The sequence below is a fragment of the Malaclemys terrapin genome, chromosome 4, assembly GCF_027887155.1.
Source record: "Malaclemys terrapin pileata isolate rMalTer1 chromosome 4, rMalTer1.hap1, whole genome shotgun sequence".
Classification (NCBI taxonomy): Eukaryota; Metazoa; Chordata; order Testudines; family Emydidae; genus Malaclemys; species Malaclemys terrapin.
Genome location: NC_071508.1, coordinates 38104627 through 38124622, shown reverse-complemented (window position 1 = coordinate 38124622; position 19996 = coordinate 38104627). Strand labels below are relative to the sequence as shown.

At 43.3% G+C, this 19996-nt stretch overlaps 2 protein-coding genes across 6 annotated transcripts in view; both read left to right on the top strand.

Moving 5' to 3' along the window:
• Positions 1-19996, top strand: part of CPT1A (carnitine palmitoyltransferase 1A) — a 72304-nt gene that overhangs the window by 28206 nt on the left and 24102 nt on the right. For 4 of the 5 annotated variants that reach the window (XM_054027812.1, XM_054027810.1, XM_054027808.1 and 1 more), the window contains 6 exons: positions 8034-8135; positions 9103-9240; positions 10638-10715; positions 12886-12993; positions 15159-15246; positions 19642-19837. In XM_054027812.1, the coding sequence (XP_053883787.1) occupies positions 8034-8135; positions 9103-9240; positions 10638-10715; positions 12886-12993; positions 15159-15246; positions 19642-19837 (710 nt within the window). Of the gene's footprint in view, positions 1-8033; positions 8136-9102; positions 9241-10637; positions 10716-12885; positions 12994-15158; positions 15247-15719; positions 15805-19641; positions 19838-19996 lie in introns of all 5 variants that reach the window. The other variant, XM_054027813.1, reaches the window with a different exon arrangement.
• Positions 1811-5217, top strand: LOC128837015 (myb/SANT-like DNA-binding domain-containing protein 2). The gene is made up of 2 exons (XM_054027814.1): positions 1811-3706; positions 4637-5217. Exons 1-2 carry the CDS (start codon positions 3178-3180, stop codon positions 4672-4674), a joined length of 567 nt encoding a protein of 188 aa, XP_053883789.1. The 5' UTR covers positions 1811-3177; the 3' UTR covers positions 4675-5217.

Here is a 19996-nt window from a genome sequence, read left to right as displayed (position 1 = left end):
TGGAAAAGAATCTATTTAAGAAGCCATATGCCTCAAATGATGTTTTTAGAGAGGTCTGTTTGCATGTGGGTGAATGATTTTTGGGGAGGGGATTTGCTGTTAATCAAACTCAATTATGTCAACAAAAATACTTCTTGTTTTGCCCTTGGTTGTATTAAAAATGGTGTAAGAGCCCGATTAAAATAAACATGATGATACCCCTTATTCACCGCATTCTCCAAGTTTACTACAGTGTGTGGTTAACATGTAGTGGCTGTGTTGTGAAGGATGTTCAGTAGGCATGTCGAACGATATGCTAAAATAATTCTAAGGTGAATACGTATCTGTTATAAATGACATTTTTGATAGCTCCCCCAGATATGGTACTGAGAGCCGCCTGATATGAATTTGTACAGTACAGGTACTGAATGGTAAGGCACAGTGCACTCTGTCAAAATTGCTTGGCATTCTCACTGGCTGAGTTTTCAGCATGTCCTACTAAATGGATATTTTAAGCTGTTAATCTTCCCTTTATAATGCTCAGCTTGAGCGGTGTAAACTGTAATCCTAATTATCATGTCTTGCTGCCTGCATTATATTTCTGGGTACTGTTGGAAAGCTGTTTCTCTTCATGGTTTTAAGTCAGTCTCCTCTCCTCCCCCCCCCCCCCCCCCCACCCCCCCCCCCACCCAGTGTTGCCTCTAAAGACTGACATGTCAGAACTCGTTAATTGGTATTCTCTTTTGGAACTACAAAGTCCCTCAAACTTTTTCCTGATACCTAACATAGCTGGTTTACTAATTTCCAGTGGTAGTGATGGTATTACTTCCCTCATAAACATTGCTGACCTTCATAGCTTTTTACGTCTTTATTATCTCTTCTTGGTATTTCATTATTTTTTCTGGACCTGTTTCCCGTTTTATTTCTTAGCTGTTCCCTTGATTAAGAGCGTTCAGAGGTGTGGTTAGTATGAATTTACTGATCTTTGTTCAGAAATAGTCACCTGATTGGAAAACTGGACTGTCTGTTCACCCATAGTCCAAACTGCTTTGCAAGTGACTGGAAACTATAACACTTGTGCTCAGTTTTTTTTAAAGAAATTTATTATTTTTAATTCCTGTAGCAGTACTACAGAGTAAACTTGTAGTTATAGTTTAATATTTATTCCATAGACAGCAAGGAGAAATTTTGTGTCTGCTGTGAAGGCAACACCCATTAGAATGAGATCATTGCTGTATCTGGATGTGAAATAATAGCAGTTAACTGTGTAGAATAAATCACTTAGTCTTTTTGACGGATCATTTGAGAGGTATCCAAATTGGACTAAAATGTCTTAACTGTTAACAAGCTTACTGTAAGGGGGGGAAAAAGAGCTACATAGAAGTCAATATTGTTATTGCCATCAGGTGAGCAAGAATCCTCCTTATCATGGGAGAATTTGCACCTGGTATGGTTCAAGTATTCTGAAGCCAAATTGTCTCTCCCCCCCCCTGTGAAAGGTGAAGAAAGCAACTTCCTGGTGAAAATCTCCATGACCATCCCCATCCCCCCTGTGAGAATGGTGGGGCTTGCCTGCAAATCTTACAGATCCCTGAGAGGACAGGGCCAACCATCTGGAGATTTTGTGCTCCAGGTCACCTTCCTGGATCTTTTCTAGCAGTCATGCTACTAGGAACAACTCCATCAACCTATGGAGGCCCTCAAGGGTGCAGGGTGGGGTGACACTGAAAAGGTAGTATCTCTGATCATGGAAAAAACAGATTTTTCTGTTTAAAAAAAAAAAAAAAAAAAAAAAAGAGTTGCCACCAGGACTCCTTATTGTTTTTGCTGATACAGACTAACACGGCTACCACTCTGAAACCTGATTTTTCTGTATAAGTTCTGTAGGGTCAGAAAGGGAATGAATTGAATTGCCCTCCTGTGCCCACTGAGTAGTTGCCCCCTCCATTGAGGATGGTGAACCACACAGAGAAGACTCCACTGGGTTCTTGGGTATGGGTGTAGGGAGAACAGAGCTAAAACTTGAGTCTCCCCTTTATGTTGAAGTGGAGTGATCCATATCAAGTGGAACCCCTCCATGTGTAGATATAAGAGGTGGCATGATCTCGCCTTTTGTTTTATAGTAATGTAGGTCTAGTGTATGTGATCAGTGCTCAGGACCTGCAATAGGTGGAAGGGTTCCTTCCATATAGGGTTGAAGAAGGTGGGAAAGAAATGCTCAGTCTTAATGATGATATGCCAAGTGTGTTGCCTTCTTCCTGTAATTGGTGACTTTCTTGAGGCACTTGAAGGCCCTACATACACTAAAACTTGATTATTAACACTGGCATTCTTATACTTGTTTTCATTGCATTCTTAGAAACTGTGCTATGGAGTTGTTGGGCCAGTGGTTTCTGTTAGGAATATATATTTTGTGGGGGGGAAAACACTGTCTACGTTAGATTTTTATATCAGGCTAAAACTGTGTAGGTAAATGGGTCTCAAACATAGTTACAATATTTAATTTTTTTAAAACCTGGTTGTAGCTAGCTAGTGTTCTTATTCTATCATGGGCCTTAACCCAGTGATAGAATAGGTTTTGAGACACCATATAGATAAAGTTCGATTTTCAGTCTTGCCAATCCTCTAGTCTTCAAAGAGGTAAACCTATTCAGAAAAACACTTTATAGAGAACTTTTATGGTCTACATCATAGACATTTCTCCTGTTGCCTTTAGGATGGGAACAGAGGCATTTACCAGGCCTTTACTATACAACAGAGGCAATGTGTCCTAGTGTCTAGAACACTAGATTGGAAAACTGAGGCACAAAGAGGTAGGCCTGGTCTACACTGCGAGTTTAAGTCGACTTTAGCAGCGTTAAATCGAATTAAGCCTGGACACGTTCACACGACGAAGCCCTTTCTTTCGACTTAAAGGGCCCTTTAAACCAGTTTCTTTACTCCACCTCCGATGAGGGGATTAGCGATAAAATCGGCCTTTGCGGGTCGGAATTGGGGTAGTGTGGACGAAATTCGACATTATTGGCCTCCGGGAGCTATCCCACAGTGCTTCATTGTGACCGCTCTGGACAGCACTCTCAACTCAGATGCACTGACCAGGTAGACAGGAAAAGCCCCGTGAACTTTTGAATTTCATTTCCTGTTTGCCCAGCGTGGAGAGCACAGGTGACTACGCAGAGGTCATCAGCACATGTAACCATGATGGAGTCCCAGGATCGCAAAAGAGCTCCAGCATGGACCGAACGGGAGGTACGGGATCTGCTCGCCATATGGGGAGATGAATCAGTGCTAGCTGAACTCCGTAGCAGTAAAAGAAATTGCAATGTATTAGAAAAGGTCTCCAAGGCCATGAAGGACAGAGGCCATAACAGGGACGCACAGCAGTGCCGCGTGAAAATTAAGCAGCTACGGCAAGCCTACCACAAAGCCAGAGAAGCAAACGGAAGGTCCGGGGCAGAGCCGCAAACTTGCCGCTTCTACACGGAGCTGCATGCCATTCTAGGGAGTGCAGCCACCACTACCCCAACCGTGTGCTATGACTCCCTCACTGGAGAAACACACAGGGAAGAGGGTTCGTACGAGGAAGATGAGGATGGAGGTAATGTAGATAGCTCACAACAGCAAGGAAGCGGAGAAACCAACAGCCAGGATATGTTTGTCACCCTGGACCTGGAACCAGTAACCCCCGAACTCACCCAAGACCCTGAGGGCACACAGGGGACCTCTGGTGAGTGTACCTTTGTAAATATTACGCTTGCTTTTAAACCATGTGTGTTTAATGATTAATGATTAATTTGCCCTGGCAATCGTGGCCAGTACAGCTACTGGAAAAGTCTGTTAACGTGTATGGGGATGGAGCGGAAATCCTCCAGGGACAGCTCCAGAAAGCTCTCCTTTATGTACTCCCAAAGCCTTTGCAAAAGGTTTCTGGGGAGGGCTGCCTTATCTCGTCCGCCATGGTAGGACATTTTACCACGCCAGGCCAGTAGCACGTAGTCTGGAATCATTGCATAACAAAGCATTGTAGCGTATGGTCCCAGTGTTTGCTGGCATGCAGACAACATCCATTCCTTATCATTCTTTGTTATCCTCAGGAGAGTGATATCATTCACGGTCACCTGGTTGAAATGGGGCGATTTTATTAAGGGGACATTCAGAGGTGCCCGTTCCTGCTCTGCTGAACAGAAATGTTCCCCGCTGTTAGCCACGCGGTGGGGGGAGGGGTGAAGTGATCATCCCAGAGAATTGGGTCTGGGAGGGGAGGGGGATTAGTTGGGTTTGTGCTGCATGTTAACCTGGAAACCGCAGCCCCTCCTTTTACATTGCAAACCCATTTTAAATGGCCAACCCAATTCATGCTTGATATGGGAAATAAGGGCGCTGCTGTTTGAAACCATTCCCACATGTTAAGAAGGTTAAAAAAGCCAAAAGACTGTGGCTTACCATGGCTGCCTGCAAGCCGAAATCTGTTGCCTGGCACTGCGTGAGTGATCTCTCACACGAAACCGGCAGGCCCTCACTATAAGAGGAAAAATGTGACCTTGTAATGAAAGCACATGTGCTGTGTAATGTGAACAGCAAAATGTAACGTGAAAGAGTGTACCCATTGTTCTCTAAAATGTCTTTTTTTAACCACCTCTCCCTTCTCCTCCACCAGCTGAAAATGTTTCTCCTTCAGAGGCTAGTGAACATTAGAAAGAGAAAACGGAGGACGCGGGACGATATGTTCACGGAGCTGCAGATGTCCTCCCACGCTGATAGAGCACAGCAGAATGCGTGGAGGCAGTCAATGTCAGACTACAGAAAAGCACAATATGAACGAGAGGAGAGGTGGCGGGCTGAATCGCGGGATGAACAGAGCAAGTTGCGGGCTGAAGATGATAAGTGGCGTCAGCTTGCAGACAGAAGGCAAGAGTCGATGCTCCGGCTGCTGGAGCATCAAACTGATATGCTCCAGCGTATGGTTGAGCTGCAGGAAAGGCAGCAGGAGCAGAGACCGCCGCTACAGCCCCTGTGTAACCAACAGCCCTCCTCCAAGTTCCATAGCCTCCTCACCCAGACGCCCAAGAACATGGTGGGGGGGCCTCCAGTCACTCCACCCCAGATGATTGCCCGAGCATCAGAAGGCTGGCCTTCAATAAGAGTTAAAGTTTTAAAATGCAGTGTGTCCTTTTCCTTCCCTCCTCCCCCACCCATCCCGGGCTACCTTGGCAATTATCCCCCTAGTTGTGTGATGAATTAATAAAGAATGTATGAATGTGAAATAACAATGACTTTATTGCCTCTGCAAGCGGTGCTCGAAGTGGGGAGGGGAGGGTGGGGTGATTGGTTTACAGGGAAGTAGAGTGAACCGGGTGGGGGGGGCTAAGGGTTCATCAAGGAGAAACGAACAGAAGTTTCACACCGTAGCCTGGCCAGTCACAAAACTCATTTTCAAAGCTTCTCTGATGCGCACCGCGCCCTGCTGTGCTCCTCTAACCGCCCTGGTGTCTGGCTGCGCGTAATCAGCGGCCAGGCGATTTGCCTCAACCTCCCACCCCGCCATAAATGTCTCCCCCTTTCTCTCACAGATATTGTGGAGCGCACAGCAAGCAGCAATAACAATGGGGATATTCTTTTCGCTGAGGTCTGAGCGAGTCAGTAAGCCAGCGCGCTTTTCAACGTCCAAATGCACATTCCACCATTCGGCACTTGCTCAGCCTGTAGTTGAACAGGTCCTGACTACTGTCCAGGCTGCCTGTGTACGGCTTCATGAGCCATGGCATTAAGGGGTAGGCTGGGTCCCCAAGGATCACGATAGGCATTTCAACATCCCCAACGGTTACTTTCTGGTCCGAAAAGAAAGTCCCTTCCTCCAGCTTTCGAAACAGAGCAGAGTGCCTGAAGATGCGAGCATCATGTACCTTTCCCGGCCATCCCACATTGATGTTGGTGAAACGTCCCTTGTGATCCACCAGGGCTTGCAGCAGCATTGAAAAGTACCCCTTGCGGTTTATGTACTCAGTGGCTTGGTGCTCTGGTGCCAAGATAGGGATATGGGTTCCGTCTATGGCCCCACCACAGTTTGGGAATCCCATTTCAGCAAAGCCATCCACTGTGGCCTGCACGTTTCCCAGAGTCACTACCCTTGATATCACCAGGTCTTTCATTGCCCTGGCAACTTGGATCACAGCAGCCCCCACAGTAGATTTGCCTACTCCAAATTGATTCCCGACTGACCGGTAGCTGTCTGGCGTTGCAAGCTTCCACAGGGCTATTGCCACTCGCTTCTCAACTGTGAGGGCTGCTCTCATCCTGGTATTCTGGCGCTTCAGGGCAGGGGAAAGCCAGTCACAAAGTTCCATGAAAGTGCCCTTACGCATGCGAAAGTTTCGCAGCCACTGGGAATCGTCCCACACCTGCAGCACGATGCGGTCCCACCAGTCTGTGCTTGTTTCCTGTGCCCAGAATCGGCATTCCACGCCATGAACCTGCCCCAGTAACACCATGATTTCCACATTGTTGGGGCCTGTGCCTTGTGAGAGGTCTATGTCCATGTCCATTTCCTCATCACTTTCGTCGCCGCGCTACAATCGCCTCCTCGCCTGGTCCGGGTTTCGCTTTGGCATGTCCTGGCTCTGCATATACTCCAGGACAATGCGCGTGGTGTTCATAGTGCTCATAATTGCCGCGGTGATCTGAGCGGGCTCCATGATACCAGTGCTAGCTATGGCGCCTGGTCTGAAAAAAGGCGCGAAACTAGTATCTGATGGACCAGGGGAAGGAGGGAGGGAGGGAGGGCTGAGTGACGACATGGCGTACAGGTACAGGGAATTAAAATCAAGAAAGGTGGCTGTGCATCAGGGAGAAATACAAACAACTGTCACACAGAATGGCCCCCCAAAGATTAAACTCAAAACCCTGGGTTTAGCAGGCCGTTGATTTCACGGAGGGAGGGGAAGCAAATGCATACAGAACAAATCTATTTTTTACATGTTAAGCTGGCAGCCGACGGTGCAGCATGACTGATAGAGACGCAGTACGACGATGACGGATATCAATCATAATATGCCATCTTCTACCAAAAGGCAAGGGGCTGCTGCTGTGTAGCAATGCAGCCCCACGTCTGCCAGCACCCAGATTGCCCTTGGCCTCTTCTGGGTGCTTAGCAGAAAATACTAGGTGATTGGCAGAAAATAGCATACTACGACTGATAACCATCATCATCGAGACAGTTGCATGTCTGCCCAGGTGCCCATGATTGACAGCCACTGCAGTACGATGACAATGGATACCAGTCATAATATACCATCTTCTACCAAAAGGCAAGGGGCTGGTGCAATGCAGCCCTACGGCTGCCAGTCATGCTGCACCGTCTACCGCCAAAAGGCAGTTAGCTGCTACTGCTGTGTAGCAATGCAATACCACGTCTGCTGGCACCCAGATGACATATGGTGACGGTGAGCTGATCTGAGCAGGCTCCATGCTTGCCGTGGTATGTTGTCTACACAGGTAACCCAGGTAAAAAGGCAGAATCTGTTGTCTGCTGGTGCTCTGAGGGAGGGGGAGGGGCCTGGCGACATGTACCCAGAACCCCCCGCGACACTGTTTTGTATCATTCAGGCATTGGGATCTCAACCCAGAATTCCAATGGGCGGCGGAGACTGCGGGAACTGTGGGATAGCTACCCATAGTGCAATGCTCCGGAAGTCGACGCTAGCCTCGGTACTGTGGACGTGGTCCGCCGACTAGAGCACTTAGAGCATTTTATGTGGGGACACATGCAATCGGCTGTATACAACTGATTTCTATAAAACCGGCTTCTATAAATTCGACCTAATTTCGTAGTGTAGACATACCCGTAAAGTGACTTGCTGAAGGTCACTCATCAGGTTGGTGTCTGAGCTGGGGACCCAGATCTCCTGAGTTCCAAAGTGCACTATGGGGATAATGATGTTTACCTCTTTTGTAAAGTGTTTTAAGACCTACTGATGAAAAGCTAGGGTATGATTAATTTTCATCTCACACATACTTTGTTGTTTTGAATGTAATAGATTGTTTGTTTTTTATTTCAGAGGCTGGTAAAGCTTTTCTCAGGTTGTAAACCAATGTTGTACAGCTTTCAGACATCTTTGCCACGACTGCCGGTCCCAGCTGTTGAAAACACTGTTAACAGGGTGTGTTGTTGGAAGAGCTGAATTCACTTTTTCACAATTTGATTCCAAATGTCGTAATGGTTTTCAGTGTCTTTTATATGATAAATGTACTGAAGTGGTTAATGCTATTAACATTCCAATCCCTCCAATTTTAGTAACAGATTAACACAGTTATGTATCAATTAAAATAAAGGCTATGACAGACCAAGGGTAATTCAGAGTTAAAGATTGACACTTTTTCCTTTAATCTTTATCTTTGGGCCTAGGCTCTCAGTGGATAAGTGCACGATATTACATGCCTTGTCAGTAGATACAGCAGCACACAATGGAGTGTGATTTACTGGGATAGAGTCCTTGATATCCCTTGCTTTCATTATCTGTATTGTGTATTCTTGATGTTACTTAAGTATAGTGCTCCTGTTATAATAGGCTTTGTATTAGGAATTCCTTTAGGCAAGATTCCAACCAGTTTTAGGCTTATTTTGATTCTTGCAGGTGATAAGTCTTTGCTGGCCTTAGGCAAAGTAACTATATATGAAAATGAATAGGCAACAAAAATAGTGATAGTTAATTCAGTCCCCTGTAACTAAAAAAACATACCTAAAATGGCTCAAAATTAAGGAAATACTTAATTCATAATATAAAATATATCACCTACTAAAAGGAAAATCACTTTTCCAAAAATTCTATGCTAATAGATGTGCTTTCATTTATGATTTGGTAGCAAGTAGTGAGTACATGAGGTAGGAATGGGAAGAGAAAGTACCATATTTGAAGGGGAGAAATAGATATAGTAATAGAAAATGAGCTTCTGTCTTTCAAGATGTATGCGCTCAATTATTTTTTACTAACACCTGTTACAGCTGAAACCCTGTAAACAGACTTTAGAATACTTCCCTTTGTTTATTAAGCTCTTTGTGAATAAATGACAATAAGCTCTGGTGAAAGCCGTGGCACTGACATGAATTCTTTTCTGTATTTATTCTAGTATCTGGATTCAGTTCAGCCACTTATGAATGATGAACAGTTCAAAAGAATGGAGGGTCTTGCCAAAGATTTTGCATTTAATCTTGGACCAAAACTACAGTGGTATTTGAAACTGAAATCCTGGTGGGCCACAAACTATGTAAGCAGATGACCCAAAGGCTCTTATGAAAGCACATAGTTTTAACTCTGTCCTGTTGCATTTTTTTTCCTGATTTTAATACATGCTTTTTCAATTTTCAATCTTTAATTTTAAAGGAAGTCCAAAACCAAAATTACTAAAAATGCCTTGCACTTGCATCTTTAATGTCTTTCATATCCATTAATTCTTACAGTACCTCTGTGTACTAGGTGAGTACATGTACAGTCGAACACCACAGTTAAGAACTGACCAGTCCACCACACACCTCATTTGGAACTGGAAGTACGCAATCATGCAGCAGCAGACACACACAAAAAAAGCAAATACAATTCAGTACAGTACTGTGTTAAACGTAAACTACTAAAAAAAATAAAGGGAAAGCAGCATTTTTCTTCTGCATAGTAAAGTTTCAAAGCTGTATTAAGTCAATGTTCAGTTGTAAACTTTGAAAGAACCATAACATTTTGTTCAGAGTTACAAACATTTCAGTTACGAACAATCTCCGTTCCCGAGGTGTTTGTAACGCTGAGGTTCTACTGTATTGATATCCCCATTTTCTAGGTGGAGAAATTGAGACAATGATTAAATAACTTGCTCAGTGTTGCACAGTGAGTAAGTGGCAGAGCCACGAGTAGAACTTAAGAATTCCTATCTCATTACTCTAGACCAGGCTTCCTGTCTGTCATTGAACAGGACTCAAAACCTACTTACTGCTATATTTGCTTATTAAATTAACTTGCAACTTCTCCACTTGGCCAGTCTGGGATCCAGGGAGTGGAAGGGCAGTGTGGTTTAGAGCCACCTTTTCCTCCTGCTTTCCTCAGCTGCACTGAGTATGAACTTAATGCAGATGTGAATCTGTCCAATTATGTGTACATGTTAGAGAGGGAAACAAAGCTGTAGCCACCGGGATGGGTGGGTGAGGGGTGTGTTGGGAGGGTGCATTTGGGGTAGGGGGGAAAAGAGGTCACAAAAACACATCTTACTGGCCTGTCTAAATCTTAGCTATACAGGGTAGCTTGAACAAGCTTATACAGACCCTAGAGCAGCTCTACCATAGGATGAATAATATTTCAGAAGCTTTATTATGATACGTATTATAAGGACACTTTAAAAATACTGTCTGAAGAGAAGATGGGAGATTGCTTCAAAAGTTGCTTACCTGAGAGTTAAGGCTGAGTTTCTGACCTTAGTTTCGTGGGTCCTTGTGGCTCTCTTTCCCCAAACAGTGACACTTCAGCACTCAGAATTAATTAAAAAAAAAAAAATTTCCTTCTGCTTGGTGTATAATGTTACCCAGTGTTTTGGAGCCACTACAGTAGAGGACCTGAATCAGTTGAAGAGCAGAAGTACAGGCTAATTAGTTTATGCTAAATTTTGTTCTCTTCATTCTGTAGGTTAGCGACTGGTGGGAAGAATATATCTACCTAAGAGGACGTGGGCCAATTATGGTTAATAGTAATTACTATGCAATGGTAAGTAAATCTTCTAAACCTTTTTATAGAAACACTCTTTCTTAGGATTCCTGTTATCTTTTGTTTTAATACTTCCTTTCTTAACTCCATTGCTACTAACTGATATGATCTGTGCTTTCTTCCTGCTGGCATAGTCTGCACATAATATCTTACAAAAGCGCTGATGTCTTTTAATATGGAATTTTCATAAGAAATTCAGTTCCTCTGTCTTTAGCTCTGCTTTATTTGGTAGGACTCTACTTCAGATTTAGAAGTTCAAAGAGTATTATTACTTCCTGTAGAGTTTACTAATTATTTACAGTGACAAGCATTGCCTCTTGGCTCATAAATGCCTATGACTGATTCTAGTGAGAGTTCCCTGTTGACCGCCCACTAGGATTTCTGTAAGAGGAATCCTAGTCTCTGTGCTCTGGATCTCTGGGGGTGTGTTAAGCTTTGACACTTACTATAGCGAGGGAAGCCGTTCTTCTGTCACTGTAGTAAATCCACCTGTCCAAGAGGAAGTAGCTAGGTCAGCTGAAGCATTCTTCCATTGACCTAGCACTGTCTACAGGGGTGGGCAAACTTTTGGCCCGAGGGCCACATCTGGGTGGCGAAATTGCATGCAGGGCCATGAATATAGGGCTGTGGCAGGGGGTTGGGGTGCGGGGGGGGTGCGGTGTGTAGGAAGGGGCTCAGGGCAAGGGGTTGGGGTGTACAAGGGGTTCAAGGCAGGGGGGAGGAGGGAGGAGTGTGGCAGGAGGCTCAGGGCAGGGGGTTGGGGTGCAGGAGGGGTGCGGGCTCTGGCCTGGTGCCACTTACCTTGAGCGGATCCAGGGTGGCAGTGGCACGCAGTGGAGCTCAGGCAGGCTCCCTGGATGTCCTGGCCCTGCGCTGCACCGCTCCGCTACCAGAAACAGCTGGCACTATGTCCCTGTGGCCCCAGAAGAAGAGGGGGGGCAGAGGGCTCCACACGCTGTCCTCACCTGCAGATACCTCCCCCAAAGCTCCCATTGGCCGCGGTTCCCCATTCCTGGCCAGTGTGAGCTGCGGGAGGCGGTGCCTGCAAGCGAGGGCAGCATGTGGAGCCCTCTGCCCCCCACCCCCAGGAGCTGCAGGGACATGGTGCTGGCCGCTTCCGGGAGTGGCGTGGAGCTCATGGCGCCACGGGGGTGGTAATCCCACCAGCTGGATCCAAAGCCCTCACGGGCTGGATCCAGCCCACGGGCCATAGTTTGCCTACCCCTGGTTTACACTGGGGCTTAGTTCAATTTAACTGTGTCTCTTAGTGGTGTGAGGTTTTAGGTGTAGATCAAGCCACAGGCACTGACAGCAGTTTTTTATAATACAACTTCACGATGTCAATCGGAATTTATAAGTTGTACAGACATAGCCCCAATTCATCACAGCTCCATATACTACTTAATCCACAAGCATGTTGTTATACTAGATGCTGCTTTAAATTCCTGAATATGTACATGTTGAAAGTAAAAATATATGAACTTCTGTTATCAGAAAACAAGCACTAACTGCTTCCAGGCTTCACTGTCTCCATGATTTGATTTGAATTAAGGTTTTTAGTATTGCTCTTCTGTTGCAAGTGTGATGCCCAGACTACACCTAAAATGCAGGTCCGCCTAGCTATGTTGCTCAGGAATGTGAAAAATTCACACCCCTGAGAGATGCAGTTAAATTGACCTAAGCCCTAGTATAGACACTGCTAAGTCAATGGAAGAATTCTTCCATCAATCTAGCTACCGCCTCTAGAGGTGGTACTACAGCAATGGAAAAACCTGTTCTGTCGCTGCAGCAAGTAGCTACACTACAGTGCTGACAGTGGTGTAGCTGCAGCTCTGCTGCGGTAGTGCTTGTACTGTAGACCTAGCTAAGTAAACTGTTCGATACACTAGATTTCAGGCAACAAGTCTTCAATCTGATGATACTCAAGGAGCAGGTACTGCTATTATTTTGTGACTTTTTAAGAAAACTTGTTTAAAGTAGGAAGTTGTTAAGCACACTATGGCTAGTGACTTGGCCAGTTTCCCTACATGAACGCCTTTTCTGTAATGACGCTGGAATTAATTATGGGGAAAATTGTATTTTGACTAATGCATGATTAATGAACTCTGTTTGCTGAATGGAGTTTGGCAATTATAGTACATATATTAACTTATCTTTCTTCTATCTTCAGGACTTTCTGTATGTTGTTCCCACTTCCCTGCAGGCAGCTAGAGCAGGTAATGTTATCCATGCCACCCTGCTCTACAGGAAAAAACTGGACAGACAGGAAATCAAGCCAGTATGTAAATCCATTTTAGTAGTTTCTAATGTCTTCAAATTTACTTTTTAACAAATCAGCATCCTTTTTGAAAAGTAACCTAGGAGAGAAGTAGTGCCTTATGTTAAGGTACAGTGTATGTAACTGTAGCTAACGTGGCTGCAAACTCATTGTGGTTGCTAGTTAAAACTCCACTCGTGGGACCTTCTATTTAAAAAGATGTAGACCTCTACAATGGAAGCTAAAGGAAAACTTCCTTTTGCTACAGTAGTGTTTGAATTTAACTTTGCTGTGGGCTGCACTCCACTGGAGGGCAAAATAGTCACGTTACACTTGAGTATTCTGTCTAGTAGAAGGCAACGATGCACATACATGTTAATTAGTATGATAATATATTCAAACTGCAGAAGTCTGTACTACCCTGTAGGAAGATGCAATTATGGTGGTGGTGGTTTTTAAGGCAAGTTTTAAGGTTTGTGCAATAAGATTTTAATGGACAAAAGGCAGATAATAATGAAAATGACATTTTCCAGGAGCAGCAGAAATGTTATGCCGGAATAGTTTGCATTCTTTGTTTACTTTTATACTGCATTTTAAGAATACAGAGAGCAGCATGTGTGCATGCACGCACACACAAAGGACAAACAGGGCCAACCTTGAGTCCTTACACCTCGGCAAATAAACCTGGCAAAATGGAGGAACCTATTTAATGGGCATATTGATGTGGAAATTGAAATGTGACAACTACCATAAATCTCAGTGGCAGAAATCCATCTAACTACATTTCCAGTCTATCCTCACAGTACTTCAGTTCTAAAATAAGTAAAATTGTGCTAAATTTTGAAAAACTTCAAACTTCTAAATCCCTGAAAACTAAATGTAAAAATTCGGTAACTTTATCAAAAAGTGCAGCCTTGAGGAGAGTAATAAAAAGCATCAGGAAATCAAGGTTTTGTAATACCTGGGTAAGATCAGATCATTTCACTGCCCTTTGTGTAGACATTAAGCGCTAAACAAGTTAGGAGGCTAGAGGCATTTTCAAACCAAAAAGTAGCTTAAAACTTGTGTAGAGCTAGAAAATCCTTTCTGTGCATGCCATTGAAATGGATACTGCATACCAATAATGCATCACATAAGGCTGTAGGAACCCACTGGACAAAATTGATTCCTAGTCCATCTTCTTTTTTTAAAGCAGGCATCTCAACGAAGTGACTTCTACTGTTATGTTGCAACTGAAGCAGTTGAAGGATGTGTCCCGGAAATCATACTAGAGACAGATGCAAACCAAAACCCAGCATCTGAATAGTTCCAAACTTTGGGGAAATTCAGATTCTGATATGGGCCTTATGGCTTTAGTCCATTTCACTGCATCCTATACAAATTAAAAAATAAGGCTAGAAAATTCTTAACCACTATTGAAATGGTATTTGAAAACTTTAGAAGAAAACATTTCTAAATATGAATATCTCCTCTCTCCATTTTGATGGTATCACAGTTTGTTTTAAAAACAGTCATTGAATGAGTCTGAGGAGGATGACTAGATTTTTATTTATTTATTTATTTTTAATTGAGTAATGTACAGGTAATGCCATGCCAATGGCTTTTCTGTTCATACGAAGGGCTTCCCCTTTCCTCTGTGCCTTCAGTTTGTAGTTCATTTCTACTCTGTTTCGTGGCCGTTTATTTTAATGAATAAATGCTGCTAATGGAGGGAATCAGTTCTGCTTGAGACCTAGGATCATATGACTGTTTTAAGAGACCTGCAGTCTAATAAGAATCTGTTCTCTTGCATATATACATATATAAAATATATTCACTGATATGCTATGTAACTGTGAGGAATCAGAGGCTGTGAAGAGGCAACTCCCAGTGGATGATATGAAGTTCTGCATCAGTGATTGGCACTGAGAAAACCTTAAATCTGTTAAATCCACAGCTTTGATCTGCTTTTAAAGTGGAAGCTCGGAGTAGCTGGGCAGTGTACATACAACTAGTGGAAAAACTATGGAACCTAACATGGGTAGGTCAGGGGACAACTGGAAAGAAAGGGGGGAAAAAAGGTCTTTGATGTGTTAAGAATCCTCACGTTGTCCTACAGTCTCTCTCTAACCAGTCTGTGTGTTTTTTCTCTCAATTTGCTAATTGTATATATAAAAACGCAATTGTAACATACGTTTGCGGCATAGATTCTTCTGATGGGATCCACTGTTCCACTCTGCTCAGCTCAGTGGGAGCGAATGTTTAATACCTCCCGTATCCCAGGAGAGGAAACAGGTAAGCGGGGCCAGCCAAGGACAAGGAACATCAGGGAATCCAAACAGTCTGTGGAATATTTCCGAAGGGTGTCCTCTTAATATATTCATAAGCTGCTAAACCTGTACTTTCAAAGAGCAAAACCTGAAAAAGGAGTAAAAGATGCTCTTATGTTAAACTGAATGTGTGCCATGACCATTTCTCAGCGATTAGCAAATTAGCATAATAGTTGCAGAGACATTTCTCCTTTTTGACTGACTTCAGTTAATATGGTAGTATTCTGACAGATTAATGGTTTTTGGCTGTTCCTTTCCTTTGTTTAGAAGCTGGCCCTAAGAAACTGTTTGCTGCCTTGTTATTTATTTACTTTTTCTCTATTCTGTTCCTTAAGGTCCTTCTTGGTTTTTATCTACGTTTTTACCTCCATGAGAGTTCCATTCTCTGTCATTTGAAATCTTTTTATTTTGTTTTTGACTTTCCTTTTTTCCTTTCAGCTTATGATTCAAAATACCATCCCAATGTGCTCTTCTCAGTATGAACGTATGTTCAACACTAGTCGTATACCAGGCATAGAGACAGGTACAGTTTTAGTCCTGTCAGTGTTTTTAGACCCTACTTGCATCTTAACCTTCTTTGTACATAGTAAGAGATGTCACGGTTGAAATCACCTATAGTAATGACACTTTTTATCCAAACTGTGATTTCTCCATAACATTCTCTAAGATAATTATATTGCATTTTATAATTAAGGGCTCAATTCTTCAAAGTTATGAACTACTTCCACCGCGTTGTGAAAGGTTGTCAGTATAATAAAGGGAGTGTCTACTGGTTAGAATAGAGGGGGGAGTCTACTCCTGCAATTTGTTCTGTGTCTGCCACTTATTGTGTGACACTAGGCAGTTCCCTTTACTTTCCTGTGCTTAGTTTACCTGTAGGGGAAAAAAATATTCACCTACCTTACAGAAATCGTAAGGTTTAAATAATTGTAAAAGTTTTGGGCTATCTTCAAACACAAGTCACTCTAATGGTAGAGCAATATAAATAGGACATAGTAGATAGGTGTAGTTAAAATGTTTAGAAAGAGAGAAAGGGGAATGGCTAGAAAGTAAGGCACTATTATTTAAATTGTGTATGTTGTATTCCAGGTCTGCATTCATAAGAGATTTATACATACTGGTAGTTCTGGGGACTAGCAAAGGGATATGAAACCTTTCATCACTAGTACAAATCACTGGGCTGTATGAAATGGGTTGATGGTATGTGACCATATCACAAAAAACACTCTTGTAGTTGGTACCCTTGTTAATCTGGGAAACTGTGGATCAAGTAGGCTTGGAAACTAGAGCTATGTTCTTATCCCCTAAAGTGTCTTCAGGCGAGAGTTGAACTGCTAAGGTTGTTAATTTGATCTTCAACCAGCAATTATAAATTGCTACAAAAGAGAGCATCCTAGCGAATATACAAGGGTACATACATTTTACACACTTTGGCATTTTTAAAAATGTTTCTTGCCATTTCTTAAAATTATATCCTGCATCCCATCTTCTGTTACTTAATCCTACAATGAAGTCCCAATGGTGAGTGTGATATAAACTTCTGTGGTGGTGTCATAAACACAAGGTAATGATTCACTACGGAATAAAACAATTACCGTATATACTCAATCATAAGCCGGTTCGTTTATAAGCCGACCTCCCCCTCCCCCCCCCCCCATGAATAAGTAAAAATGGAAAAATTGTATAACCTGTTCATAAGCCAACCCTATAATTCAGGGGTCAGCAAACTTTGGCTCCCGGGCCATCAGGATAAGCCGCTGGCAGGCCGAGATGGTTTGTTTACCTCGAGTGTCTGCAGGCACGGAAGTAAACCTAAGTAAACAAAGTGTCCCGGCGCGCCAGCTGCTTGTCCTGACGGGCCAGGACAGCAAATGATGGGGAAATATTTTGGGGGGGAGAGGGGGAGAAGCTGGGAGTCAGGGGAGTAACCTCTGCGACCACCCCCCACATGACCCTATCCTTAGCCTGGGACCCCCACACTCTCCCCATCCCATCCCTTCCCACCTTATCTGGGGAGGGCTAGGGGAGGATGTCTCTGACCTGACTGCAGCTGCTCCGGCAGGCTGGGCGGCGTGGCCGCAGCCTGCTCCGGCGAGTGGGGCCAGGCCAGGTGGCATGGCCCCAGCCTGCCAGCCCCGGAGCTGCAGCTGCTTTGGAGGCTGGGGAGAGAGCAGGGTGGCCAGAAGCGGAGAGACTCTGGCCCTGCCTCTTCCCTTCTGGCTGTGCTGCCTCTCCTTGCTCTCTCTGTTGGGGAGAGGGTCTGTGTCCCACCTCTCCCTCTCTATACCCATTTATAAGCCGACCCCCTTCTCTGGTGCTTCCCTTTTTTACTAAAAAAATTCGGCTTATGAACAAGTATATAGGGTACTTCTGTTCAGGACAAAACCAAAGAAACTGGATTCAGAAGCAGATAGCTTTTTGTTTTAAAACAAAAGTCTTAACAAAAACAGGCCCATTCTCCTCTTTGGAGCAATTTGTTAGGAGTATTTAAGCCATCAAGAATCCTCAGTCAGAAAAGTGAATACTTGGTTGAATCTTCTCAGAACCAATGGAAATACATTTCACACCAGTAGTTGTTAGTTGTCACTTGGAGCCAGGATGTCCCTGACTAAGGCATAGAAGGAAGGGAAAGGAAAAAGAAGCCTTCCAAGGGGAAGGATCTCCAAAAGGTCCAGGGACTACAGAGACTGCTCTTTTTGTCTGCTTCTGGGGTACATGTTGCCCCAAAATGAGCAAGGAGGAAAGCAAGACTATGGCACTGTTCCCCCCTTTATATCCCTCTCACTGGCCTGAAGAATGGTCTGGGCATAGAGAGGCTTGGAGAAATAATCTCTGACCTGTAGGCAAGTTCAGTGTATGTACTCTAATTACTTGGAATACTCTGAAAAGAAATAGGCCTTGATACTGAAAATGTAGGAACGCTGCGTGTAACTGGTTCATATACTTTCTGTGCGTTGAGCTTTGCAGAAATATGATATAAAATTGACATACTGTTGTTGTAACAAATTACAGTTAAAGTAAATTCTGTACATTTGAAAACCACCACAGTTGCACCCTAATTTTTCTGCTGCTCCAGGCAGCAAACTTAAAGTATTTTGTATGAAAATCTTCTGTCATCTTCATAAAATAATTAATCACTTTCCCTTAATCATTGTTTCATGTCCTGTTTGTTCTTTTCAGTTTCAGCATGTTTTTCATTTATCTATTAAAAATAGGAATTTTATGCTTTAAAAATGTATTTCATTTCCACACTGCCAGTGATGAAACCTTAATTATCTCAATACAGTATCCATTAAACAGTTCTTATTTTAATTTTTTCTCTTACAACTGAATATATTATGACAACAGTGAACTGTTTATATTAGACCTCAGAGATGGAAAAGACCAGGGAGATCATCTGGTCAGTCCACCCTCGCTACCATAGGAAACCCGTGCAATTTTCTTCAGACATTTACAGATGTACAGAAATAACATTCTTCTAGTAATAGAACAAATGTTTAGAGACAGTTACTTATGTAATATGTTAATCTTTTCATACTTTTTTAGGCACCTAAATCTATATTTAGGCACCTAAATAAGTGGTCTCATCATGAGAGGCGTGGATCACCTGAAATTCTTATTGAAATAGTGGAAGCTGGGGGCAATTGGAACCGCTGGAAAAGCAGGGTCCTGATTTTCAGTCAAGAGGTGTGGTCCCTTTGTAAAGGCACAAAGGAGCCATAAAACTAGTGAATTGTGGCCAGATAAGAATCCTCGAATATAGAGTTGAATCCATGAGTGTCAGAATGTTCCTTACGTCACTACCCTTTTCATAGCCCCCATCTGAGGGATGTGGCGGTAGCATTGCTGCCCTCCGCCTATTCCCAGCTGCCAGAACAGATGTGATTGTGGGCCACAGGCATAAGTTAGGGCAGCCCTGAGGTTGCTTTAACTTGTGGCTGGTGCCAACTAGCTGAAGAGCCTGGGTGATGTAAAGCCACTTTTATGCCATCCTTCCTGCACTGACTTCCTCGCCATATCACAGAACTGGAACTCAGGTCACTTTCTTAGTTGCTTAACACTGGCACCCAAGTTAGAAAGTGTTTGCATTATGTATATATGAAATTATTATAAAATTTAGAGGTTTTGTTTGGCTATTTTGTATAGCAGTATTTTCTTGCTAAATTTCAGATAATGTGTCGCCAGTATTATAAATCAAATGAAAATGTGGGATTTAATATTTTGTAAACAAGTATGCTTAGACACAATGGTATTTTATGGTAAGCATATGCCCTTTAGAGTTAAACATTCGGTATCGGATTGTTTGCATCCTAACATCACATGACCTAAGGTTGCTTTCAAACCTTGATTCTGATTTTAGACACTATCCAGCACATGAAGGACAGCAGACACATTGTCGTGTATCATAAGGGCCGTTATTTCAAAGTCTGGCTATATCATGATGGTAGACTGTTGAAGCCTCGGGAAATTGAACAGCAGATGCAAAGAATTCTAGATGACAGTTCAGAACCTCAGGCTGGAGAAGAGAAGTTAGCAGCTCTGACTGCAGGAGATAGGTATGAATTTTTTTAAACAGTAACTTTTCTGATATTTTAAGACAGTTGTTTAAAGATGCCAGGCTCAGAGACAGCTTCTGAACCTTACTGTCTGCGGTTAGTTGATTATTCCATAATCTGTGCTGTTGCATATCACTGTAATGTGAAACAACGTTGAAC